Here is a 23483-nt window from a genome sequence, read left to right as displayed (position 1 = left end):
GATTCAGGGTCCCGGGGGATCAGGGTGGGAACGGGGACCTTGAGGAGTGGGATGGAGATTCAGGGTCCCGGGGGATCAGGGATGGGAATGGGGACCTTGAGGAGTGGGATGGGGGATTCAGGGTCCCGGGGGATCAGGGTGGGAACGGGGACCTTGAGGAGTGGGATGGGAGATTCAGGGTCCCGGGGGATCAGGGGTGGGAACGGGGACCACGAGGGGTGGAATTGGAGATGTGGAATTGTGCCAGACGCTGGGAAGGGTTGGGGGGTGTCAGCCCCACTCCCTGGCCGTGATTACAACCCCTGGTCCTGGATGCTCTGGGATGTGCTGGGAGGGAGGTGGATGTGCCTTTGCCAGGGATGGAGAGCTCCGATGTGCAGGTGTGGCAGTGACACCCCGCACCAGATCTGCCCTCCATAACACACAAGAATTATTTCACGGAAAGGATGATCAGGCATTGGAAGGGGCTGGGTGATGGTGGAGTCGCCATCCCTGGAGATGTCCAGGGGACAACTGAACGTGGCACTCAGTGCTCTGGTGGGGATCAGTCACAGTTTGGACTTGGTGATCTTTTCCAACCTCAGGGATACTAGGATCTTAGCAATGAAATTTATGGGGGAAACAAAACGGCCATGCATGGGTCCAGTTTGTGCAGGTTCAGGCAGAGCAGCAGGAAAAGGAATCCTGTCTCCCCTGGGGTTCCACAGGGAGCAGGAGGTTGGAGTTAAAGGCCACTTTCTGCAAGTATTAACATTAAGTTCCTTTTCCCTGAAGCAGTTTCATATGCTCAGAGAGAAAAGGGACACAAATCCAGCATTAATCCATGGAAAAAGCCAAGTGCGCAGTCACACCACGAGTATTAATTAAACAATTAATGATGATCATCTGATGAGCGCTGCCTCCAGCCTGGGGGTCCCAGCTCAGGGAGGACGTGGAGCTGCTGGAGCAAGTCCAGAGGAGGCAACAGGATGATCAGAGGGATGGAGCAGCTCTGCTGGCAGGAAAGGCTGGGAGAATCGGGATTATTCAGCCTGGAAAAGAGGCTCCGGGGTGACCTCGCTGCGTCCTTCCTCCTTTCTCCTGCCCCCAGGGTTTGGTGGAACAGCTTTGGAAATGCCTCCCCTGCACCTGCTGACGGCTCCAGGGAAACTTTCCTGCCCAGCCAGCCTGGCCCTGGCTGCAGGACAGCAACACCCAGGACTGTGGGATTGTCCCTCAGCGCCTGTTGCCAGCGAGGGGGAACCGGGAATTCTGACCCGCGAGGGGCGGTGGTGGAATCTCAGCATCCCCACAGACCCTGAGTGGGCTGCGTGTCTGTGGATCCCAAACGGGCTGAAGGTTCCCAGATCCCAAAGAGTCTGGAGCTCAGGATCCCGACCAGGCTGATGTTCCCAGCTCGCTCCTGCTGTCCCAGGGTGCTCCAAAGGAGCCTCGTGCCTGGAAAGAGCAGCTTTTGCGCGCCCCATCCAGGAGCGGCTCCGGGCGGTGCCTGCCCGGTACCGGCTGCTGCTCCACGGGAATTGCCGGGCTGTGCTGCCCCGGAGGCTCACCGAGCCCTCGGAGAGCCGGGCTGCGACAGATGGACGGGGTGACCTGCTCCCAGCACAGCCAGCAGGTCCAGCCGGGGGATTACAGCCCCCGGAGCCGGGGGCAGCGCCGGGGAGGGAGCGGGCACGGCTCTGGCTGTGATGAATCGCATTCATTAACGCGCTCCTGGCCCCGCCGTTCTCCTTCAAATCCCACCCCCTGGCCCCTGCAGCACCGGAGCGCGGTGAGACGCTTCTCGTTGAGATGCAGAACACTCCTCTGCCATTTCCAGGAGCCAGGGGACACGGTCGGAGCCAAGGGACCGGGGGAGGGTGCGTGTGTGTGTGTGTGCGTTGGCATTTCAGCGTTCCCTGCCCACTCCCACTCCCTATTATTCGGTCTCCATGGAGTCCCGAGGGCTCCGCTGTTGGATCTGCTCTGTTGTTACTTTTGCTCTCTGTAGCTGGAAATTTTTAGGACAGAAGGTGTGTTTATATTTGGGTTGTGCTCCCAGAGCTCCTGCCAGGGTGGAATTCCACCTGGCGACTCCTGTTGGAGCTCAGGCGGGTCCCAAACCACGGATGTGTTGGAGTTGTCAGGGATTAAGAGCTCCGTGAGTGTTAATTCTCTTTTCCCTGCTCGGGAGCAGAAATCAGCTCCCTCCTCCAGCCCTGCGTGCCTCGGGAGGAGCTCCTGGGGAAGGCAGCGAGGCTGGAGCTCCACGAGGAGCTCCCAGGAAAGGGAGGCTCAGCTTTCTCTGACCCAGAGCACACTCTGCACGTCCCAGGCAGCACTAAAGTCTGGCCCAGAGCTTTTTCCTCCCCCTCCCTTTCCCTCGGCTCCAGGAGCATCATCCCGGGATGCGGCTGTCCCCACCTGCCTCCTCGGGGGAGCATTTCCAGCAGCTCAGCAAGAGAGAAAGGCTCGGCGTGGGGGAGTTATATCATTTATATCATTCTTTATATCATCGTTGTTAAGAGTAGCAGGTATTGATGTACAATGCATCTGTCATCTTATTGTGCTTCCTATGAAAATGTGTGTACATAGTACAGATACCGGAGAGAATTCCACACTTTATACACTTGAAGGCATTCAGAGATCAGTAACAGAAAAAAAAATGGCACAAGAACAAGGCCTAAACTCTACTGAATGGGTATCTACACTGGCATGATGCATATAGAGAGATATATATATATATGTACACATATATATATAGTCATATATATTATATATAAGAAATATAAAATGCCGATGATATAACAACAAAAAAGCGTTTTCTTCAACAGGTGAGCCTCAAGGTCAAATCCCAGCCCCATCTTTAAAAGCTTGAATGGGAAAGAGAAAGAAAGAAAATAAATAAATGAAACGAGATGAAACGTTAGGAGAAATCCATAAGAAAATTTATGGATGTGGCCGACCCGTCGTCTTTGGGTGATTGCTGGATACAAAGGACTGACCCCCAGTTCCTAATTTTGGTCAGGAAGCAAATAATAAGAATAAAAATGACAAGAATAAAAACCCAAAACTGCAGTTTAGAAAAAAGAAAAAAAAATTACTAAAAAGACTTATTGCAAAAGCTCTTAAAGATAAGTAGCACTTGGGCCCGGGGAGGGCTCTGGCCTGGGGGCTTGAAGATGGGCTGGGGGGCCAAGCAGGGACCCCAGAGGGGAGTGGTGGGCGCTGACAGGCCCGGGGGGCAGCGACCCAGTGGCCACGGACCCCAGCCAGGGCAGGGCTGTGCCAGGGAAGGGGCAGTGGTGGCCCTGGGAACCCACAGACACCCCAACCCCCCCGGGGCAGCGGCTGTCGGGGCTCAGCGGGGCTGGAGCTGAACTCCAGAGCCCCCCAGGACCCCCGGGGGGTTTGGGGCTCCGGTGCCCACCCAGCCACGGTGGTGCCAAGGGGGTGTCCCTGGCTGGGCCGGGCTGGGGGCGGTGGCCACGTGGGGCCAGGGGTTTCCTTCTGCCTTTCTCCCCAAGGATGGCTGGGTTTGGGGTCACCTGGGAATGGGGGGGCTGCAGGGCAGTGCTGGAACTGGCCAGGCTGCCCAGAGCCCAGGAGGGGTGGACGGGGAGGGACAGTGGCCGATGTCCTCAGAGCTGAGGTGGCACCTCCCAGCTGAGCCCCTCCGGTGCTCCCGGGACTGATCCCGGGACTGATCCCAGGGCTGATCCCGGGACTGATCCCAGGGCTGATCCCAGGGCTGATCCCAGGGCTGATCCCGGAGCTGATCCCGGGACTGATCCCAGGGCTGATCCCAGGGCTGATCCCGGAGCTGATCCCGGGGTTGATCCTGGGGTTGATCCCGGGGCTGATCCCGGGACTGATCCCGGGACTGATCCCAGGACTGATCCCGGAGCTGATCCCGGGGTTGATCCCGAGGCTGATCCCAGGGCTGATTCCGGGACAGGGGCCAAGGAAGACGTTGTGGACAGGTGGAGGTGCTGCGTCTTCGTGCTGGGAGCTCCCGGGCGAGCCGGGGCTGCGGTCCTGGGGGACAGAGGCGCTCTCAGGGGACTCCCAGCTTGCTGCCCTGGGCAGGGCACACCGGGGGCTCCCCGATGATCCCCCCACCAGGCACAGGGGGCCCGGCAAGCTCGGCCAAGGCATTGGAGTAGGATGAGCATGGAGACGACGGAGGACAGACGGACAGGGCTATGGATGGAGACTGCGGCCGAACGGCTGCTTCTTCTTGGCTTCTGGGTTTTAGTTAAAAAGGCCGAGGGGAGCCAAGGGGGAGCCGGGGCAGGCCCGTGCCCTGGCCCACTGTGCGTGTCGCTCCCGCTCCGCGGGACGGCCGGGCTGGAGCGTCCTGGAGTCTCTGAAGGAGCAGAGCAGGCGCAGAGCAGCTGCCGCGGGGGCTGCGCCGGGGTCTGGCATTGCCCGACCCCACTGCCCGCCCCGAAATCCGAGGCCGTCGCTCTTGTCCGTGTCCCACCGTGCCGAGGAGCAAAGGCCCCCTAGATGTGTCTCTCCGCTGGCGCCGGCGGGGAGAAGGGCAGCTCTCGCAGGGCTTTGGTAGCTCAGGTTGTACATCCAGACGTCGGTTAGCAGGTGAAGTCCTCAAAGGTACCCCGGGCCGGGTGGTGAGGTAGGATGTTGGCTGCGTACGTCATGCCTGCTGGGTGCCCCCGTATGCTTTCACAGGGATTCTGCAGGATAAACGGGACGTTGGGGCCGCTGGCTTCATCCAGGTCCTTGCACAGACCCAGCGCCATCCCCCCACAGCATCTCTGCCTGGGATCTCTGCTCCTTTCCCAGGCGCTCCCCAGAACTGACTCCACACCCCACAGCGCCTCTCGGGCAGCCCCTGAGGAGCAGGAGGGGATGAACAGGAGGGGATGAACAGGAGGGGATGAGCAGGAGGGGACCGTGCTGTGCCCCACACTCACGTGGCGCTTCACGTCGTCCATGCTCAGCGCAACGCCCTTGTCTGTGTTGTTCCTCTTGTGGTTCTTGCGGCACTTGCCCCGCCGGCACAGCCGGTGCTTTATCACCTGCCAGAGCCACGTTTCAGCACCATGGGGCTCATGGGTGGCTCTTCCCCATGTCCCACACGAGCACAGCTGTGGGATGGAGGAGACTCTCACCTCGTAGGCGTAGTCAAACAGCTCCAGCACTGTGAGGATGCTGGCCCCGATGAACAGCCCCATCTGGCCTCCGATGTCACCTGCAGAGGAGAGGGAAACCATCAGGGTGGCCTGAGTCCAGAGTCGGGGGGCAGAGGGAGCAGAGAAAGGGGCAGAACTTGTCACCGCTGTGACCTGGTCACGGCAGTTGGGTGCCCTGTTCCACGTCCCAGTGCTTTGGGAACGGGCCATGGTGACAGGGCCAGCACGAGACCACCCGGCTGGGGGACTCTGGCTGGGGACTGTCACAGGCTCCCCACAGCCACCAGCACTCACCCAGCAAACCAGCCACCTCGTACGCCTTCTTCTGCTCAATTGTCTCGTAGTTCAGGGCCTCAAAGAAGATATCCAGCACCAGGATGTTCTCCCTGCTCAGGACAGAGCGGCATGAGGCTGAGGTTTGGGATGGAGAGACCCGAGCCTGCCCCACCACTGCGGCAGCAGTGCCTTACCCGATGTACTGCTCCGACTTGTTGTACTTCTTGGCCAGGTATTTGGCCGAGGCCTTGCTGGGGATCTTGACCATGGAGAGCTCTTTGCCGTAGCGGGTCATGTTGCAGGGCATCTCGCAGATGCAGTACTCGTTGTCCTTCTCCACCAGGAAATCTGTGCAGGGAGAGAGGGGCATGGCGAGATGGAAAACCCCAGCGCCGCAGCTCCGTCCCACGGGGCCGGGCAGCCTCACCTAAGGCCGGATCCGCGCACTCCTTGTACTGCTCCGGGGTGCAGTAAGGGGCATCGCCTGGGGAGACACAGAGCAGGTTTTCCAGGTGGGACCACACTGGAGGGCTGGGCGGGGGCCAGGCCAGGCACGGGGCTCACCTGGCATGTGCACCATGCGGCAGTTGCAGTTCTCCACCAGGTAGCGGGTCTCGCAGTCGATCCGACAGGCCGTGATGCTGTAGGTGTCGTAGAACTCCGAGTCGCCCGCCACGGCCTTGCAGTCGCCCCAGGGAGGCGGCAGGTAGATGAGCTGGAAGGGGACAGAAGCCAGGAATGAGGAGAGAACACTCTACAGTGTGGCAGGGGACAGACACCCTCGTGGTATTGCTCCCCAGGACCATGCCCTCCTCTCCATCCAGCGTGGGGACACGGGCACAGCGAGGAGGATCTGCTCGTGCAGGGTGGGAGGGAACATCCCAGACCTGCCCGGTTCCTACCCGCTGCTCCTGGCAGGACACAAAGGTCTGGAAGCCGGGAGCCACCCCGAAGCCCAGCTGGTCGATCAGAGGAGGCTCGTCCTGGCTGTGGATCTGCACCTTGATCCCGGCTTCGAACGAGGTCTCATCTGTGGCAGAGAGAATTGGGGTGAGCACAGCGCTGTCCCTGCTCTGAGGGGCTGTGCTGAGCCTGCTTTGAGAGGGACCACAACTTCTGCCTCCCACGCTTCCCCTGGGCCAAGTCATTCATCCACGTGTCCATCCATCTGTCCATCCACTTGCATGTCCTTGCCCCCTCCACCCCGACCCCCCTGCTCCACACCCGGGAGTGGCAGGGAAAGTATTTGCCTCTATTTATAAACAAGTGATGGCTGCGTCTCTAAACGATGGGGAGTTGCCATGGCAAAGAGCAAAGACAAGGAGGAAAAGGGAAAGAAAAGACCAGAAGTGATGAGAAATGGAAGGAGGGTGGAGAAGGGAGCCTCAGGGATCTGGATCTGTGCTCTGGGGAGCTGGGAAGGGGCTGAGGAGGTGGGTAGGGGCTGGGTAGCACCCCAGGATTGAGTGGGCCTGCTGGGGCAGTGGCTGACCTGTTTCCCCCCACACTGGCAGGTACTCGTCCTGCTGGATGTCCAGCATGATCTCCAGGCCATTGCCAGTGCCCCCCTTCATGGTGATGAGCCGTGGCTTCCCGTCCTGCCCCGCATTGAAGGTGTAGCACTTCCCGTAGCGGGTGAAGACCTGCAGGAGAGGACACGGGGTGAAGCTGGGGCCCCTCTGTGTGGAGCACGGGGCCAGGAGAGCGTCCCCAGCCCCAAAACTCAGAGATGGACTTGGAGGAGACACTGCAGATTCATGGCACCTCAGCCCCAGAGAGCCCACGGCAGCTGTGGCTCCCCAGGGTGGTGGCACTCAGCCTGGTGCCTGCACCGGTGCCTCCTCCAAGCCCTCCTCCACCCCTGCAGAGGACGGGGCTGGATGGGATCCTGGACCTCCCCATCCCTCCTCGGCCGTTCCAGCTCTCTCCTCCGGCAGCCGGCACGGCCCCAGCACCGTGGAGCTGCTGCCAGCCCGGGGCATGTGAGGGCAGTGGGATCTCACCACAGGGTGCCCCACAAACCCTGATGTCACCAGGACGGAGGTGCCGGGCACCTCCTCAGCCATCACAGCCCCGGGGATGTGCTACATGTCCCATCGGAGGATGTCCACAGCCGGTGCCATCCCCAGCCCCGGCAGATGGGGCTGAAATATCAGCCTGTCCCTGAGCAAGCTCCAAGGGCAGCATCACCTGCCGTGCCTGATCCGACACCGATCAGCTCCAGAGCTGCTCCCCGTGCCGGGCCACCCTGGGGCTACTCACCGGCGCAAAGTCCCCGGGGCCGCAGCGCTGGCCGCGGTAGCTGCAGCTCAGCAGCATGTCCTCCAGCTGGTGGCAAGTGCGGTTAAAAAACCCGTACAAATTTAGGGGCTCGTCCTCCTCCCAGGGGTCGGGCTGGGCCGGGGTGAAGCCCAGCTCCATCCCAGGCTCGTAGTCGACCAGGGGAGCCAGGTAGAGCAAGTCCTGGTGGCTGAGCTGCGAGAGCCGCACACGGTTGATGTTGCAGAAGGTGACGGCAGGGAAGATCATCTCGGGGCTGTCCTCCTCGCTGAGCAGCGTGACGTGGTGGTACTCCAGGTAGTAGGCGATGCGGTCGGCCACCTGGTAGAGGAAGACGGAGAGGGAGAGGAGGAAGGCCAGCGCCCACAGCGCCTGCCGGGCGCCCAGACTGCCTTCCACGAAGATGTGGCTCAGCCCGTGCAGGGTGCAGCTGCTGGCAAAGGCCACGAAGTCTGTGGTCGCCCCTGTGTCCTCCTCATCATCTTCATCCTCCTCCTGCCCATACAGGAACTCATCTGCTGCATCTTCTCCCTTCCCAGTGGCTGCAGCATCTTCTGCTTCTTCCTCACTGGAGAAGGAGATGGTGCAGAATATCTGGAGAGGCATTGCCCAGCCTGGGGGTCCCAGCTGTAGTGTGGAGTCCTGGCTCTGGTGTGGGGGTCCTGGCCCCTGCCCTGGCCCAGCCTGGGGGTCTTCAGTCAGTTCCTCGGTGGAGAGAGCAGGGGAGGGGGAAGGAGAGGAGAAATGGAGAAGGGAAAAGGAATGAGGTGAGCGGGAGTGAGGGAGAGGAGCAGAGGGATGCTCGGAGCGGCCGGAGCCAGGAGGGTATATCAGGAGCAGCAGGAGGGGAGGAGGAGCGAGGGGCGGTTCCGCGGGCTCCCCGGGCCCCCTGGGACCGGCCGGCTCCGGCTGCCAGGACAGAGCAGAGACATCACCGGCTCCAGAAGTGCCGTGGGAGCTCCCAGCACTGCCTGGGGGCCCGACGGGCTCCCGAGGGGCACACGGGGTGTGCAGGTGTGCAGGTCCCCACACCGTGCCCTCCATCCTTGCGTGGTCTGGCCCTGGCAGCCCAAGCGGCCGCTCCAGCCAGGCCCAGGCTCTCCCTGCTGGGTCCCCGGCTGTCTCCAGAGCCACCATATGCCAGGCTCTGTGCACTCATCCCCAGGGCAGCTGGAGCCAGAGGTTTTCCCAAAATGCCTGGTTCAGTGGTGGATGCTGTGGTGTCCTCAGGCTCCTATGATGCATTCCTCCTCCTGCCCTGGCATTGCCCATCCCTGCAGGCTCATCCCCCTGTGCTCAGGGCACTGCCGTGTGCCCGTGAGAATCCGGCAAGTCCGACGTTCCGAGTGCTGTGAGTTCCCCTCCGAGCAGGGCTGGTCTTGGTGATTTGGGGCAGGATTTGGGTGCTGTGCTGGCAGTGAGTCCTTCTGCAGAGCCTGGTCGGTGCTGGACGTGTCACCTCGTGCTTCAGACCCCAGTGGGGCACAGGGAGCCACCTCTTCCCTCAAGGAATTGCATCCATCCTGAGCCAGCTGGGCTGGGGGTCCCAGGGAGCAGCTCTGGTGCAGGATGCTGGGATGGAGCTGGCGTCTCCTCTCTGCAGCAGCGCAGCCCCTTCTCGTGGTTTGCTGTTTTCCTGTGCTCAGCACTTCATAAAAGCATCCAGAGACCACAGAGCAATCTCCAGCCCCATCCCGGCACCGCCATCACCGGCTCAGGGGGAGAATCTAAATCTGGCAGCACTTGGATGTGCAGGGGCTGGATGGGAGGTTTGGGCTGGTGCCTGGGTGAGAGAGACTCACCCCAAGCCCTCAGTTCAGCCGCTGTGTCTCCTCCCCTGTGCACCCTGCAGGGTTCCTGAGAACATCCCGGCACACACAGACACCACAAATTGAGAGAACAAATCAGTCAGGAACGCAGAAAAAAAATCTGATCTGGTACCAGCACAGTTATTGAGATTCCTGGGCAGGTGATGCCTGTGGGACAGGCACTGGGGGATCCCCACCAGGAGCAGGGATCTGTGATGTGACAGAGGGCTGTCCCATCCTTGGGCTCCCCAAGCTCAATATTCCCTTCGGTAGGGCCCTTGTGTAAGAGGGGAGCTGGCAGATGCTGCTGGGGACCTGGGAGAAAGTGTGGATGACCTTGAGGGTGAGCGCCAGCGCCACAGGATGAAATTTCATCAGGCCAAGATCAAGGTTACACCTTTTGGGAGCATCCCAGAGAATCTGAGATGAAAAGTCCTCCTGGAAAAGAGAGTCAGGAACATCCCAGAGAATCTGAGATGAAAAGTCCTCCTGGAAAAGAGAGTCAGGAACATCCCAGAGAATCTGAGATGAAAAGTCCTCCTGGAAAAGAGAGTCAGGAACATCCCAGAGAATCTGAGATGAAAAGTCCTCCTGGAAAAGAGTCAGGAAGGTGGACTGAGTGGCTGGGAACAATCAGGACGTGGGGCCAGGTCCCAGGTGCCCCGTGTCTGATGGGGACAAGCTGCAGGGCAGGGCTATAACAGCACCAGGGCTGCTCCTGGGAGGGGGTTTGCAAGACTTTGGCTGGTTCAGCCCTGTGGGAGCAGTCTGGGAACACACTGGGCTGATCCCACACACACACTGGCACCGGAGGATGCTCTGACAGGCAGGAGCAGGTAGGAGCAGTCTGGGGTTGGGCTGGGATTCCTGGTGCTCCTGGGTTCCTGTGCCCTGGCTGTTAGCAGGGAGAGGAGAAGGGAAATGGAATGAAGGAAATGCAGGCTGAGGGGGTTGTTTGGCCCCGGCGGGGCTCGGACAGGTGAGCGGTGCTGCCCGGGGCCATCAGCCCGTCCCCGACGGTGCGAGCGAGGGGCGGATCCGCTCCCGGGGCGCGGGGAGCTTTAATGTCTCTTCTTGCGAGCAATTGCAGCAGGGAGAGAGAGTGAGAAAGCTGCTGTAATGAAAACATTCCATCATCGACTGGGGCCATTAACCTGCTTCGCTCGGCTTAAACAGCTCGCGGGGAGCGCCGGGGCTGGTTCCCAGCAGCCGCGTGGGGCGGGAGGACGAGCAGGACCCGGCTCCGGTTACCGCCACCTGTCCCAGCACCGACACCCGAGCCGGGCTGAAGGTGACCGGGGACAGCCGCAGCCTCGAGCACGGTGGCACCGGAGCCAAGGGGAGCGCGTCCTGACCCCCAGATCGGGGACAAAATGTGTTGCAGGCAGGGAGGTGCCGTCCTGGTTTGTGCGAGTTTTGGAGATGCTGGAGGAGTCCTTGGGCTCGTTCCAGCTCCTCCCTCGCCGGGAGTTATTTTTACCCTCTCTCAGGTAAAGCTTTGGCGGGGGCGAGGGACGGGGGAGGTTATAATTAGCCGTGACATCAGCCCCCGTGGCGGGTGCTGGGATGATGCCGCCACACCCGACCCGGCGCTGGGCCCGGGGATGCTCCGCGCCCTCCTCCCCGCCCCAGCGAGAGGTGTGGGCTGGCAGAAGGAAATGGGATTTTCCTGCCTCCAGCGCCGTGTTTGGCCGCTGTCCCGGGGCGGTTCGGCCCCGCTCGATGCTCTGCAGCTCCTCACGGGCCTGGGAAAGGAGGTTTCCCGGAGCGGGGGAGCACGGAGGCGGCGGGGGGGGAAGCGGGAGCGGGATTTGACGGCAGCAACAGCACATTTCACAGCCTGTCACGCTTTAATGGCAGAGGAGATCAAAGCCGGGATGGAGTTATTCATAGAGATAAACCAATCCCCGAGGAGGCGAGGAGAAAACAACATTGCAAGTTCTGTTATCCCAGGTCTCCGAGCCCCGGGGAGGCTGTCGCCGAAAGCGCCCCGGGAGCTGGACCCGCTCGGTTTTGTGACGGGCGCTGCCCGTCCCTGCCAAAGCCTGGCTGAGCTGCCCACCACATCCCTGGGGGTGGCCGGAGGTCGGAGCTGGCTGCTGGGAAGGGATGGGATGAGGGAGGACATTTGGGGCAGATGGAGACCCCACAGCCGGGCTGTCCTGCTCCCACCGCGCACCCGGGCGTGCCAATCGAAAAGGAGAAAAATGAGGTTTTTCCACGCGTCTTGGCCCAGGGATGCGCTTTGCAGCTCCCAGAGCTGCCAAGGTGGTGGTGGAGGCACCGGCAGTGCTGCCACGGCCGCTCCGGGCGGGATGAGCCGCTCTGGGACGGCTCCAGGGCTGCAGATCCCTCCCTGACCCTGACGAGAGACAGAGCAGAGGCAGCCAAGCAAGGTGGGATTGCCCGGGCAGGCGGGATCTGTGCCGGGACTAATCCTGCACCCCTTATCAGATGCTGCCACCTTGCCTCAGCTCGCTCCGCCAGCCAAGCCGGGCGCAGCTTGTGTTATCCGGCCCTTTATCCCCCAGATTAGACGCTTCACAGTGGATTAGCATGTCACATTCTAATGCAGAAAAATTGATGATTAAAAAGGAGTTTTTCCTCTGTATTATTCCCCACCTCCGCCTCCTCTCCACCCCGTCCCTGCAGGCCCACCAGCCCCAGCCTCGGGCACGGCTGATGCCGGAGCCGCATCCCCGGATCAAACAGGGGGTGGGAACCAGGAAGCCAAAGGTGCCTTTTCCAAGCCTCATCCCGGCTGCTTCTGGTGGTGGGTCCGGCACTCCAGGTCCCTGCTCCATCCCAGCCCCGCGCTCCCCGCTGCACACTCAGCACCTGCAGCACAGGACTTTAATAAAAAGCACATTATGGTGAGTAATGTGCGAACTGGACTTCATTATAGAGCCAGGGCCTCCCTGGATCCCGTTGTTCCATATGATTTCATATCAGATGAGCCTTATCTCCTCTCCAAACGCTTCCATTTAAACTCTATTAATCTTTCAAAGCTTTCCTGGGCAGGCTCTTCCCAGCCAGCCCTGCCGGGTGCCAGTGCTGCTGCCCTGGGCACTGAGGCCACCTGCAGCCACCCTGGCTCGGGGGGCTCAGCCAGGACCCCCCCGCAGCTCTGTGAGCAGCCGAGCGTGTCCATGGAGCCTCGGCTGTGATCCGCCGTGACGGCTCCGCGGCCGCCGCATCCTCCTCTCCAGGATCTGTTTACGCTCCTGTAATTGAAGCAGTTTGTACCGCTGAGAGCTTGCCGGTGATTTAGCCGCTGGCAGAGTCCCTTTGTGCCGAGCAGGGGTCACCAGGACTCCGCCAGGACGCCGAGGATGCTGCCGAGGTGTCGCTAATTCCCGTGCATCCAGGCTTGTCCCTCCGACCCTGATCCCGACGCCTTCCCGTGTTTCCCGTGGATCACGAATTACCCCTAAGCAGGTTGCGATTTTTTCCGACATCCTTCACAATCGCTCAGACAGTTCATGCAGGCAGATTCGAGCCGCCGCTTTTATTGGAGGGGGGAAAAAACCCACGGTGTTCCGGTCTGGTTTCCTTGCTGTGCTCGCTCCGGCTCCGCACGTATCACGCTTTTCAAATCTAATCTAATCCAAGCAGAGCAGTCACACAGCCCTGGCATGTGGTGCCTCTGGAAGGGTCTCCCTGTCCCTGCCAGGAGAGCAGAGGCTTAAAATCCCTGATAAATCACAGAGTGGGTGGGAACACCCTGCTCCAGCCCTGTCCTTGAGCTGAGAGCCTGGATGCAAACACACCAAACCCTCCATACAGAAAAAAACCCTCCAAAAATAATTAATTGGTTATAATATCCAAGTGTCTGGGCTGTATCAATAAATAAAAGCCGGTGAGGAGCTCCTTGAGCCCTGGCTGGAGTGGGAATTGCAGCGCTGCCTCGGGAGCTCCCGCCAAGCTCCACAGGCGATAAAACACAGGTGGCTTCAGCCAGAGAAATTAAACTGAGGCAAAAAGGCCATGAGACAGTTCATTCCCTGGTCTCCCTGTGGAGATCTGTGGCTCCAGAAACTCAGGGGATCTGCCCCCTCCAGCCTGGCTTCTCCCCACTTGATATCAGGCAGAGAGGGAAAAATGGCACCAGGAGGTTCCTGGGCAGCTCCTTTGGAGCCCTCAGAGAGCATTTTGCTACTGCCCAGCCTGGAGCTGGGAAAAACACCAAAAAGAGGCTGAGGGGAACGACTTGGAACCCCTCATATGCTGGTGCTGCCCAGGGCTGTGCTTCCAGCCTTTGGATCCCTTGGGACACACGTGCCCTGTCCTCAGCTGTGAAATCCTCACCTCCATTGCACTCAGATACCACTCGAAAGCCTCCTCATCTCTTCCAGCAGCCACAGATGCCATTAGAGCTTATTAATAATCATTAATAATTCATTTGTTAATGAGTCTTTGTGTGAAAAGGCGTTGCAAGAGGAACAGGATTGGTCAAGGGTGAAGCTGAGATGCTCTGAGCTCTTGGTGTGACACCTCTGGGGGTGTGGGACCCCTCCGGGTGTGCAGAGTGCTTTGGGGGGTGACATCTCCACGTGAGCAAGATGTGTGTGACCCCCCTGGGTGTGTGCAGAGCTTTGGGGGTGCGTGACCCCTCCGGGTGTGCAGGGGGAGCTGCCTGGGCTGGGCACGGTCCCTGGGCAGAGCCAGGGACTGAATGACACCGGCTGAGCCTGATCCTGATCCCGCAAGTCCTTCTCCTGTAATCCCACCAGAGCTGTGAGGTTCAGGATGTGCCATTCACAGCTTTAATGAAGTGGCTGTGAGGTGCAGGCACGTGGCGGCCTCTCACTGTGCCACGTCAGGGCTGTGTTCTCATCCCTCTTGTTCCTGATCCTCTTCTGCCCCGTCTTGGCTGAGACCAGTGGTGGTGGGCTCGGTGGTGCTGGTCCCACGGCTCCGGGGCTGTGGCATCACCATCCTGCCGCAAAGTGAGGAACACCCCGGCTTCCCGCAAGAATTCCCGTCCGCCTTCGTGTCAGTGCGGTGAGCAAAGCCACAAACAGCCCAGGGCTCCCCGGTCCTGCCTGACCGGCTCTGGGAACGTTCGGGTGAGGCTGGGACAAGGAGGCAGCTGAGGAGCAGCGCCTGAGCATCTCTGCTCCGTGCCCGAGGGTGAAACAGCTCACGGCTGCTTTCTGGATCATTTGCTTTGAGCAAAATACGGTGATACGGGAAAATCTCCGAGCTGCTGAGCAGACAACAGAGTTGGGGCACTCCCAACCCGCTGCGCTTCCCGGGAGAGCCGAGAACCAGCAGCAAACGGCTGCGGTCCCGTGCGCGGCGCCTCCTCTGCTCCATCACCTCCGATTATCTCGTGCCGTGTCCCGCTGGCTTTGCTCCATTCGTCTGGAAAACGGGGCAACCTCGGGGGTCAGAATCCGGGAGAGGGGGATGAGCCCGGGCGGAGTTTGCCGATGATCCAGGTGAGGATGCTCAGCCGGGCCCCTGGGAACACCAGCGGGATGCCCGAGGTGAATCAGTGCTCGGAAAGAACGGATACATGCCAGCAGTTTCCAACGCTTATAAGTTATTTAGGAGCCTGTGTGCCGCTTTAAAAAGTGATTTGCATAAATCACTCGAGTGTCTTACAGAATTTGTAAATGCACCGGCTCCGTTGGGGACTGTGGGGGATCTGCTGGGGCTGGGAATGCTGCTGGGAACCAGCCCCAAACCAGGACTATCGGGGGCCAGTGGCTGTGCCTGGTGCCTGCACGCTGTCCCCAAGTTGTTTTTCCAGAGCCAGATGGACCCATGCAGTTTGTTTATTAACTGTCAAAAGCTCCAGGAAATGTCTGGTATCAGTAATTCCCGCGCCCGGTCTCTCCAGCTGCGTTGGAGATGCTTCTCACTCCGGCTCCGTGATTATCCACTAACGCTGCGCCACGGGGGAGCTCCGCTCGCCACGGGGCTCCGGGCTTGTGACTGCTCTGGGGCCGTGTGGGGCCAGCGCTGCCTTTGGGGTCCCCTGGAAGGGGCTGGAGCCTGGATCCCGTGGGGCTGGGAGCCAAGGGAGCAGAGGAGCAGTAGCAGCCCCCGACTGAGGACCCCTGAGCTACCGTGCTCATCCCACCGGGATCCCAGGGGTGCTGCAGGACACCCCAGCACCCACCAAGAGGGCAGGTTTGAACCACACCAGGGGTTTTGTTTCAAGGGGAGAAGGCACTCGTGGTGGCAGGAGCAGAGCTCCAACACCCTCAAGCTGGAGCGAGGGCTGAGCAGGGAGCCCAGGGGTGCAGAGAGGTTTTGGGGGTGCAGAGGGGCACACATTGGGGTTTAGCAGAGTCTGAGGGGCACAGCAGGATCTGGAGGTGTCTCGTGGGGTTCACCAAGGCACAGCAGGGTCAGAAGGAGGGTGGGGAGGCTCAGCAGGGAGCAGTGGGGTGCTGTGGGGAGCAGGATCTGTTCTCCATCACAGGAGCTCCTGCACTGCTCTGGAGATGGGAGAAGGAGGAGAGGAGGAGTGTGGTTGGGGTTTGCTGGGACTCTGCAGACCCTCCCCGCTCCCTCCCTGGCTCTCTCTCTGTGCTCCCGGTGTTTCCAGGGCAGAGGATGCAGAATCCAATGCAAAAGGCAGCGGCATGATCTCCACGTCAAACTCAATTCTCCCTAGTGCCAGCTCAGCCCTGGAGCCTCATGGAAACGGTCCAGAGGTCTTAATCCTCTCCAGCTCATCGAGGCTGTCCCATGCACGCTGCCCAGGGCTCTGGGCTCGCCTGCCGTGCCCCGGAGCGGGATGGGGACATGGAGCTTGGGATGGGGCTCTCCCTGGCACGGGTTCACAGGGTGTCAGAAGGAAAAGCTGTGAAAGCACATTGTGCCACGCCAAGGCAGCGGCACAGCCAGGCACAGCCACTCCTGTCCCCCCCTGGCTGCACCGACCACCCAAAACGAGCTTCCCAAGCACGGGGCACCTCCCCGAGGTTTTGTGCAGCCACAATTCTCATACTGAGGGGTGGAAAGGAAGCTCATCCTCTGCGTTTCTCCTTCCTCCCTGGGATTTAGAGCCCAGAGCCAACACTCGTGGGCCTCTCCCTTGCTGGCTGAGGATCCCTGTGGATGTGCGAGGCTCCAGGGGAACCTCACGGGGAGGGAGGAAGCGCGAGTAGGGAGCCGGGGGGGAGCCGCGCGTTCCCGCAGCAGGGGGAGGGCTCCAACTCATAAATAATGAAGGAGGAAGAGTGAAACATTGATCTGTGCTGCTAATGAGGGTGTCAGGGAGCGTGGCCCCGAAATGGGGAGACAGGGAGAGCCCCCTCCTGCAAATTCTGTGCCCTGCCTGTCCCATCCCTGAGCGAGGCTCTGGGCACAGCCCTGGGGATGGGGACATCTCAGCCCATGTCCCTCGGGGCTGTGTCGTGACAGGGAGGTCAAGATGTGCCCCCCAGCTTTGTGTTTGCCTCTCCAGGCTTTAAGGTCATGCCAGGGTTTTGGGGAGTAGGTGACAGCACCTCCTTAAGTGTCCCTGTCACTGTCCTGGGCTGGACAGGAGGGGAGCTTTGGTGGACACCAAGCACCGCCCTGGTGCTGGAGGGGCTGTGGAGAGCCAGGGCAGAGCTGGGGTGGGCCAGTGGTCTTTTCAGAGGGTTCACTCTGCAGTATGGGATGAGTCTGAGCCTGGTCAGCTCCACCAGAGTGCCCCTGTACCCTGGTGGGGACACGGAGGGGGATGAGCAATGCCAGGACCCCCGATGTGGCTGCCAGTGACACAGGATGAAAGAGGAGGTGGGAAGAGCTCAGATCATCCCAGGCTGGGCTCCTCACGGCATCCAGCACGAGCCCCTTGTGCCAGGGGAGCCCTGTCCTGGCTGCAGATGGTTCTGTGAGCTGACCCTGGGCTGCTCCGGGTGGGCGCTTTGGGGGGACACGGGCAGTGTCCCCATCACGAGGGGACCCTGCTGCGGTGCCTCTGCTCCCCCGTCCCGGCAGCAGGACCCGGGCAGGAGGCGGCTCCTCCTCTTTTCAGGTCAGCCCAGGTATTTCGGCTCCGGCAGCCCCTCATCTGCATTCGCCGCGGCTGCCCCGAGCCCTCCCTTCTGCCAGGGACAGATAAGGCGGCACCGCGGCGTGTCGGGCCCTGGCGCTCCATCAGCATGCGGCCAGCATCGCCCCCCGGCCGGCCCCGGGACCCCCGCCTGGCCCCACGGACCCCCGGCCGGCCCCACTCATCTCCAGGCTGTCCCCATCTTGTCCCCTGCTTGTCCCCAGCTGCCCCAGGCTGTGGGGTCTGGGCAGCCCCCAGACTCCCCCTGGCTGGATCTGTCTCCATCCCCTCTGGATCAGTGAGAGAAGAGGGGCAGCCCTGGATGCAAAAGCGTCCCTGGACACTGAAGGGGCTCCCCAAAGTGCAGAGGGCCCCCAGCCCCTGTGGGCAGCGTGGGCTGATGGTTCATGCCCAGGGGCTGGACCCCAGCCCCCCCAGCCTGGCCAGGGCCCCCAGGCCCAGAGCAGCAGCGAGCCTGGCTCAGCCCCTGGAGAGGGAGCAGCAAGGCAGCAGGGATTTACTGGTGAGACAATCCCCTAGAAGCCTCTGAGAGTGCCAGGAGCCCATCCCAGCACCATGCCAACCCCTGCACACACAGATCTCCCCGTGCCGGGCTGCCAGGGGACCCCAAAGAGCAGCAGGGATGTAGCAGAGAGCCACAGCTTCCTCTAATCAAATCCATTAAATCATCCCAACCTGCTCGCGAGGAATAATCCAGGCAGGAATAACAGAGCAGCTGCGAGTCTGTTTGGCTTTTGCCGGTTGAAGGGGATGCAGAACACAGGGATTTCGAACCCAACAGATGAAGGGAGGGAGCTGGGATGAAGGTCCCTGAGGATGGTTCGGCGCAGAAAATGCTACGGTGCCCTGGGAAGAGCCAGCGTCGGAACCGGGCTCAGGCTGGAGCTGGCCCTGCTGGAGGGGATCCAGCCCCCTCCGGGCTGCAAAGTGCCTCCATTTAACAAATAAAACGCCTCATGGCTGACAACAGACACCTGCTCGTGGAAAGAGCCCATGATGGGAATTTAATGCTGATGATTAAAATCACCCAAACCGTGCCGGGACCTGGGCGGCAGCTCCACGTAAACCCAGCCATGACACAAAGGGGACAGCCCTGGGCTGGTGACGAGGATGGGGACCCCGAGGAGCGCAGGGCCACGGGCTCCAGCTGCTCGGGAACAGCCACCGCGGCTGCCGAATTGATTAGGCAGCACCCGAATAGCCGGCACTGTTCCATTCCCAGCTGGATGGGGCCGGGCAGGCGCAGGGATAAAGGCTTTATTGTGTGCTGGATCCACCAGCACAAGAACAACCTCCATGGCAGGGCACAGCACGGAGCCGCTGGGACCCGTGTTCCCAAGGGATTCGGCCATCCGTGCTCTCCCTGCTTTCCCACTGGAGCCTCCTCACCATGGCAGCTTCCAGCCTGGCACAACCCTGCTTTGCAGAGCCCAAATGATCCCGGGGAGCTGTGCCCACGTGGGAGCAGCCCAGGGAGCTGAACGGAGCCACACGTGCTCCTGGGGACAAGCTAGACCTCCCCAAACCCAACAACACCCCCTTAGTGACGGTGCTGCTGGTCCTCTCCGAGCTGGAAGGAGGCAGGAGCAGCTACAGGTGGACAAACACCCTCCTTGCATGGGGGAAAGGTGGCACTGGGCAGGGCCCACGGGTCACTCACCACTTTGAAGTCTTCGGGGGTGCATTGCTCCCCACGGAAGAAGCAGGACAGCAGCATCTCCCGGATGTCGTGGCCAGCCCGATCATAAAACTCCAGCATGTTGAAAGGTTTGGGCTTGAAGTTTCGGAAGTTGGCCTTGTCCTGCAGGATTTCCAGCTGCTTCTCATCGGCTGTCTGGATGTCTGGGATCTCATATCTTGGGGGAAAGAGCAGGGAGAGGCTCAGGCCTGGCTGTGGTGGCTGCTCCTGCTGGCAAAGGCTGCTTGGGGTTGCCAGGAACTAGCCCTGCCTGGGCTCAGCACAGCCCCACCTTGCACGTGGCATTCCCAGAGCATCCAACAGTGCAGAGTGGCCCAGAGGCACACGAGAGATGGCAGAAGGATGGATGAGGAGAAGCTGGGCATTTGCCACATTCCAAACCCATCCCACTTGCCCCGCTGCTGGTCCAGCAGCACCAGCCCTGGTTGAGGCCACCCAGCCACCTGCCCTGTGTGGTGTCCTGGTGAGGTGGTGGCCTTGCTGGGTGAATGTGCTGGCTCTCAGCTCTGTATCATGCCTGAAAACCCCTCTCTGGGGCATGAGTGGGGACAGCAGTGAAGCCCCTTGGCATTGGAGTGGGCAGGGAGTGCACCAGGCTCTTGACAGTGGCTTGGAGCCACCACAGCCATGGGTGAGGGGCTTGCCTGAGGCATGGCACCATCCTGGGCTGTGGGTCACACTCAGTGGCTTCACCTGCTGGCACCACTGGCCTTGCTGTGTGGGTTGGTACCCAGGACATGGCACTGGAGCCAGGAGTGATGGCACCCAGGACATGGCACTGGAGCCAGGAGTGATGGCACCCAGGACATGGCACTGGAGCCAGGAGTGATGGCACCCAGGACGTGGCACTGGAGCCAGGAGTGATGGCACCCAGGACATGGCTCTGGAGCCAGGAGTGATGGCACCCAGGACATGGCACTGGAACCTGTATCAACCCCACAAGACCCCAGGGGGTGGCCCTGGCCTTGTTGCATGTGCTGCACACTGGGGATGGGAGCTGCGTGCACTGGAGCCATCTGGGGCAGCCTGGTGTGGGAGCCACGTGCCCAGGAGCATCAGCAGGACCTGGTGGCTCTCAGCTGCACCCAGACTAACTGAGATGTCACTTGGGGCCACCTCCAGGCACCAGCACCCACCTGTTATTGAGCAAGGCCAGGAGCTCTCCGGCGTGGTACAGGTCATTCTTGGTCACTCGGCTGAAGCGAAACTCGTTGAGGTTGCAGAAGGTGACGGCGGGGAACGTGAGCCTGGTGGCCGCCACCTCGTCCAGCTTGGTGACGTGGGGGTACAGGAAATAGTACTGGATACGGTTGGTGCAGACGAGGGCGAGCAGAGCCAGCGAGCCCAGGAAGCAAAGTGCCCAGACCACGCGCTTCAGCGACAGCCGCTCGTACGAGAAGATGTGCGAGAGCCCGTGCAGGGTGGAGCTGCTGGCGAAGGCCTGGATGCTCACCGGCTGCCCGCTGTCCACCTCCTCCTCGTCCACTTTCAGGTCCATCATGGTCAGTGCCAGCACGCCGGGGTGGCCACTCTGCCAAGAAGGGAGCCCGTGGATGCCTCGTGGGGGCTGAGGGTGCCCAGCCCACGGCAGCCCCGGGCAGGGACGCGCCCGGCAGCGCCCGCGAGGGGCAGATGCTGCGCTGTGCCCTGCTCTTGCCCCCGAGCCTACATACATACATATATATATATATATAAATACACACAGACATGCATATATATATATATATACATACATATATACATACATTTATGTGGATGCAGCCTCTTGCATTTCCTCCCCTCCCATCTCCTCCCTGCCCTCCCCATCCCACGGCAGGACTGGGGTGCTGTGCCCCCCCCCGCCCCCGCCTTATCTCCCCCTCCCCTCCCACCTGCCCCCGCTCCCCCTCCACCTCCCACAAATGGCACCGGCGCATCGACAAACAGATGAAGGAATCGGGGATGCAAACCTGGAATCAGGGCCGGCGGCCGTGGCTGGAGCTGGGTTCGTGTCGCTGCCGCTGCGCCGTGGGAGCCGGGGCTGGGATGAGCCTCTCGCCGCCGGCTGGGAACACGGGAGCGGGAGATGTGCAGGCACCGAGGGTGCTGAGGCACCGAGCCCGGCAGCGGCGGGTGAACCGGAAAAGAAGGGGGGGGAATAAAAATAGCCTCGTTGGTACCTTGGTGCAAGCGTGGGAGCGGGGATGCGCCGGGGCCTCGCTCAGCGCCGCGCGGGGGGACCGCAGGCGACCATCGCTGGAGAGGAGGCAGCTGCCGTGTGCGAGGAGATAAGAGGAGGAGAAGGAAGGCGAGCAGGAGGCTGCTTCCCTGCCAAACACATGGATACCTCCCCCTGTGGCTATCTGGGAGCTGGTGATTTCTTCAGATGCATAATCCGCATGAAGTCATTGTCTGAGCGCTGGTGGGGCCGGAGGCCGCGGAGCGGTGAGGGGTGCCGCAGGCCGGTGGGCAGCGAGGAGGAGGAGAAGGAGGAGGAGGAGGAGGAGGAGGAGGAGGGAGAGGCGCAGGAGCGGCGCTCCAGCGATTGCAGGCGCTGGCAGGGGCTGTTGGTGCTGCTGCCGTGTGCATGTGGGTAATGTGTGTGTGCGTGTGCGTGTGCCGCTCCCATCCCCCAGCGCCTTCCAGGGATGCTCCGGCTCCTCGCTCCTCGCTCCGCCGGAGCCCCCCGGCCCCCCGCCACAGCCCTGACCCGTCTCTCCCTCTCCGCGGCCTCCCCCGCCCTTCAGCCTTCACCCGTGGTGGTCCCAGCGGCGGGGCGGGTGCTGGGACACCCCGGCCTTGCTCCTTTTTGGGGGGCACCGGTGGCCTTCCAGCTCTTTTCTGGCCGTGGGGAGCGCGAGTGTCCACTCGAGTGTCCGCCCCGGGCTCAGCCCGTGCGGCCCCGCTCTGCTGCCCGCGGCTGGTCCCTGTCACGCCTGTCACGATGACAGGGACTGACCCTGCTGGAGGCTCCGGGCCTCGCTCAGGACACGCCGCCCCTTTCCCAGCACCGTCCTTGTGCCGCTGTCCCCGGGCCAGGAGGCACCGGGCGCTCTGCTCCTCCCCGGGGCAGAGCGGGGGGGGTCGCACAGCTCTGCCCAGCTCCCCCCAGTGCCAGCACATCTCCCACTGTCCCCGGCAGGAGCGGGGTGCCCCCGTCACCCCGGCTGAGCCCCCCTGGCAGCGGCTCTGGGTGCGGAGGCTGCGGCAGGCGCCCGCCCACTGCTCCCAGTAAGGCGGCTGCAGTCAAATGGAAAAGGATGCTTCAATGTCCTTTACAAGTGTGATGCTGGAAAGGGACAGCCAGACCCCAGGGTTGTCACAAGCTGTGTCCCTGCCCAGAGGTGCCTTCCCAGCGCCGTGTCCCCACCTGAACCGCGGCAAACGGGAGCGTGGGCATTTAGGGATACAGCAGGGTGAGGTGCACGGACCCTGTTCCCAAAATCCCACGGCTTGGGCAGGCTTGGTTTGGTCCTTTCCTGGAGCATCCTCTCCCCTGCCCGAGCAGGAGCCCTGGCTTTTACAGCGGGAGCTGCTCGGGAGCAACACAGGTGGGGCACAGGGACACCCCCTGAGGCAGTGCCCCCCTTGCTGGGCTCGGGGACAGCCCTGCCCTGTGTGTTGTTGTGTCCCCAGTGCTTGGGGACGTGCCTGCGAGGCCGGGAGAGCAGCATTAGCATTCCCAGTTGGCACCAGCTCTGCCTTTCCCCTCCCCGCTCCGTTCCGCAGCCGGCATCGCTCCTTGCCGGGCCGACAGCCTGAGAGCTGTCCCTCCATTAGCGCTCCTGATGGGAGCCCGGAGAAAGATGTGCTGCTGGGATAAGGGAGAAGGACGTTTAGGAAGTGGTTGTTCCCTCCTCCAGATCGTTCTTTTCTTCCAGATGAGAAATCACTCTCCTCAGGGGTTTTATTGACATTAAATCCCCCGGCAGCACGGGCAGGGGGCGAGGAGGTCTCAGGCTGGAGCAGGTGAGCACCTGGACGTTCTTGGGAGTCCTTGATTTCTACAAGACACCCCAGGAAAGAGGCTCTGCTGCATCCCCGGGATGGAGGATGTTTCCTGGGGGGTCTCGTGGAGCTTTTGGGGCCCCAGAGACCCCCAAGGACCCTTTTCTACAGGAGCCAGGCAGGAGGAGAACGGCCAGAGGAAACTTCCTCACCGCTGGCCCTCATCCAGGGAGAACGCAGCTGCATCCTTGGAATCGAGTGGAGCGTGGGGACTGGGAGCGTTTCCGTGTTATTTTTTGGGGAAGCCACGTGAGGCTTGTGTTAATTCCTGC

The 23483-nt window shown here is 61.4% G+C and overlaps 1 protein-coding gene across 3 annotated transcripts; it reads right to left on the bottom strand.

Moving 5' to 3' along the window:
* Positions 1-2468: 2468 nt before the first annotated feature.
* On the bottom strand, positions 2469-21810 carry ASIC1 (acid sensing ion channel subunit 1). Of its 3 annotated transcripts, XM_015652068.3 has the most exons (13): positions 21384-21810; positions 21174-21268; positions 20361-20755; positions 19186-19381; positions 6907-7057; positions 6317-6444; positions 5979-6129; positions 5842-5898; positions 5609-5762; positions 5433-5524; positions 5118-5197; positions 4920-5024; positions 2469-4679 (listed from the first exon to the last, which is right to left on the bottom strand). In XM_015652068.3, the coding sequence occupies exons 3-13, from the start codon at positions 20723-20725 to the stop codon at positions 4575-4577; spliced, it is 1584 nt and encodes a 527-aa protein (XP_015507554.1). In that variant the 5' UTR covers positions 20726-20755; positions 21174-21268; positions 21384-21810; the 3' UTR covers positions 2469-4574. The 3 variants fall into 3 exon arrangements, with proteins under 3 accessions (XP_015507554.1, XP_015507553.1, XP_015507552.1); XM_015652067.3 differs by having other exon boundaries at positions 21174-21810; XM_015652066.3 differs by lacking the exons at positions 19186-19381; positions 20361-20755; positions 21174-21268; positions 21384-21810 and adding an exon at positions 7677-17633.
* Between the last annotated feature and the right edge of the window lie 1673 nt (positions 21811-23483).

Source organism: Parus major, linkage group LGE22 (assembly GCF_001522545.3).
Source record: "Parus major isolate Abel linkage group LGE22, Parus_major1.1, whole genome shotgun sequence".
Classification (NCBI taxonomy): domain Eukaryota; kingdom Metazoa; phylum Chordata; class Aves; order Passeriformes; family Paridae; genus Parus; species Parus major.
The sequence above is the reverse complement of the archived record's forward strand: the minus strand, read 5'-3'. Positions and strand labels throughout refer to the sequence as shown.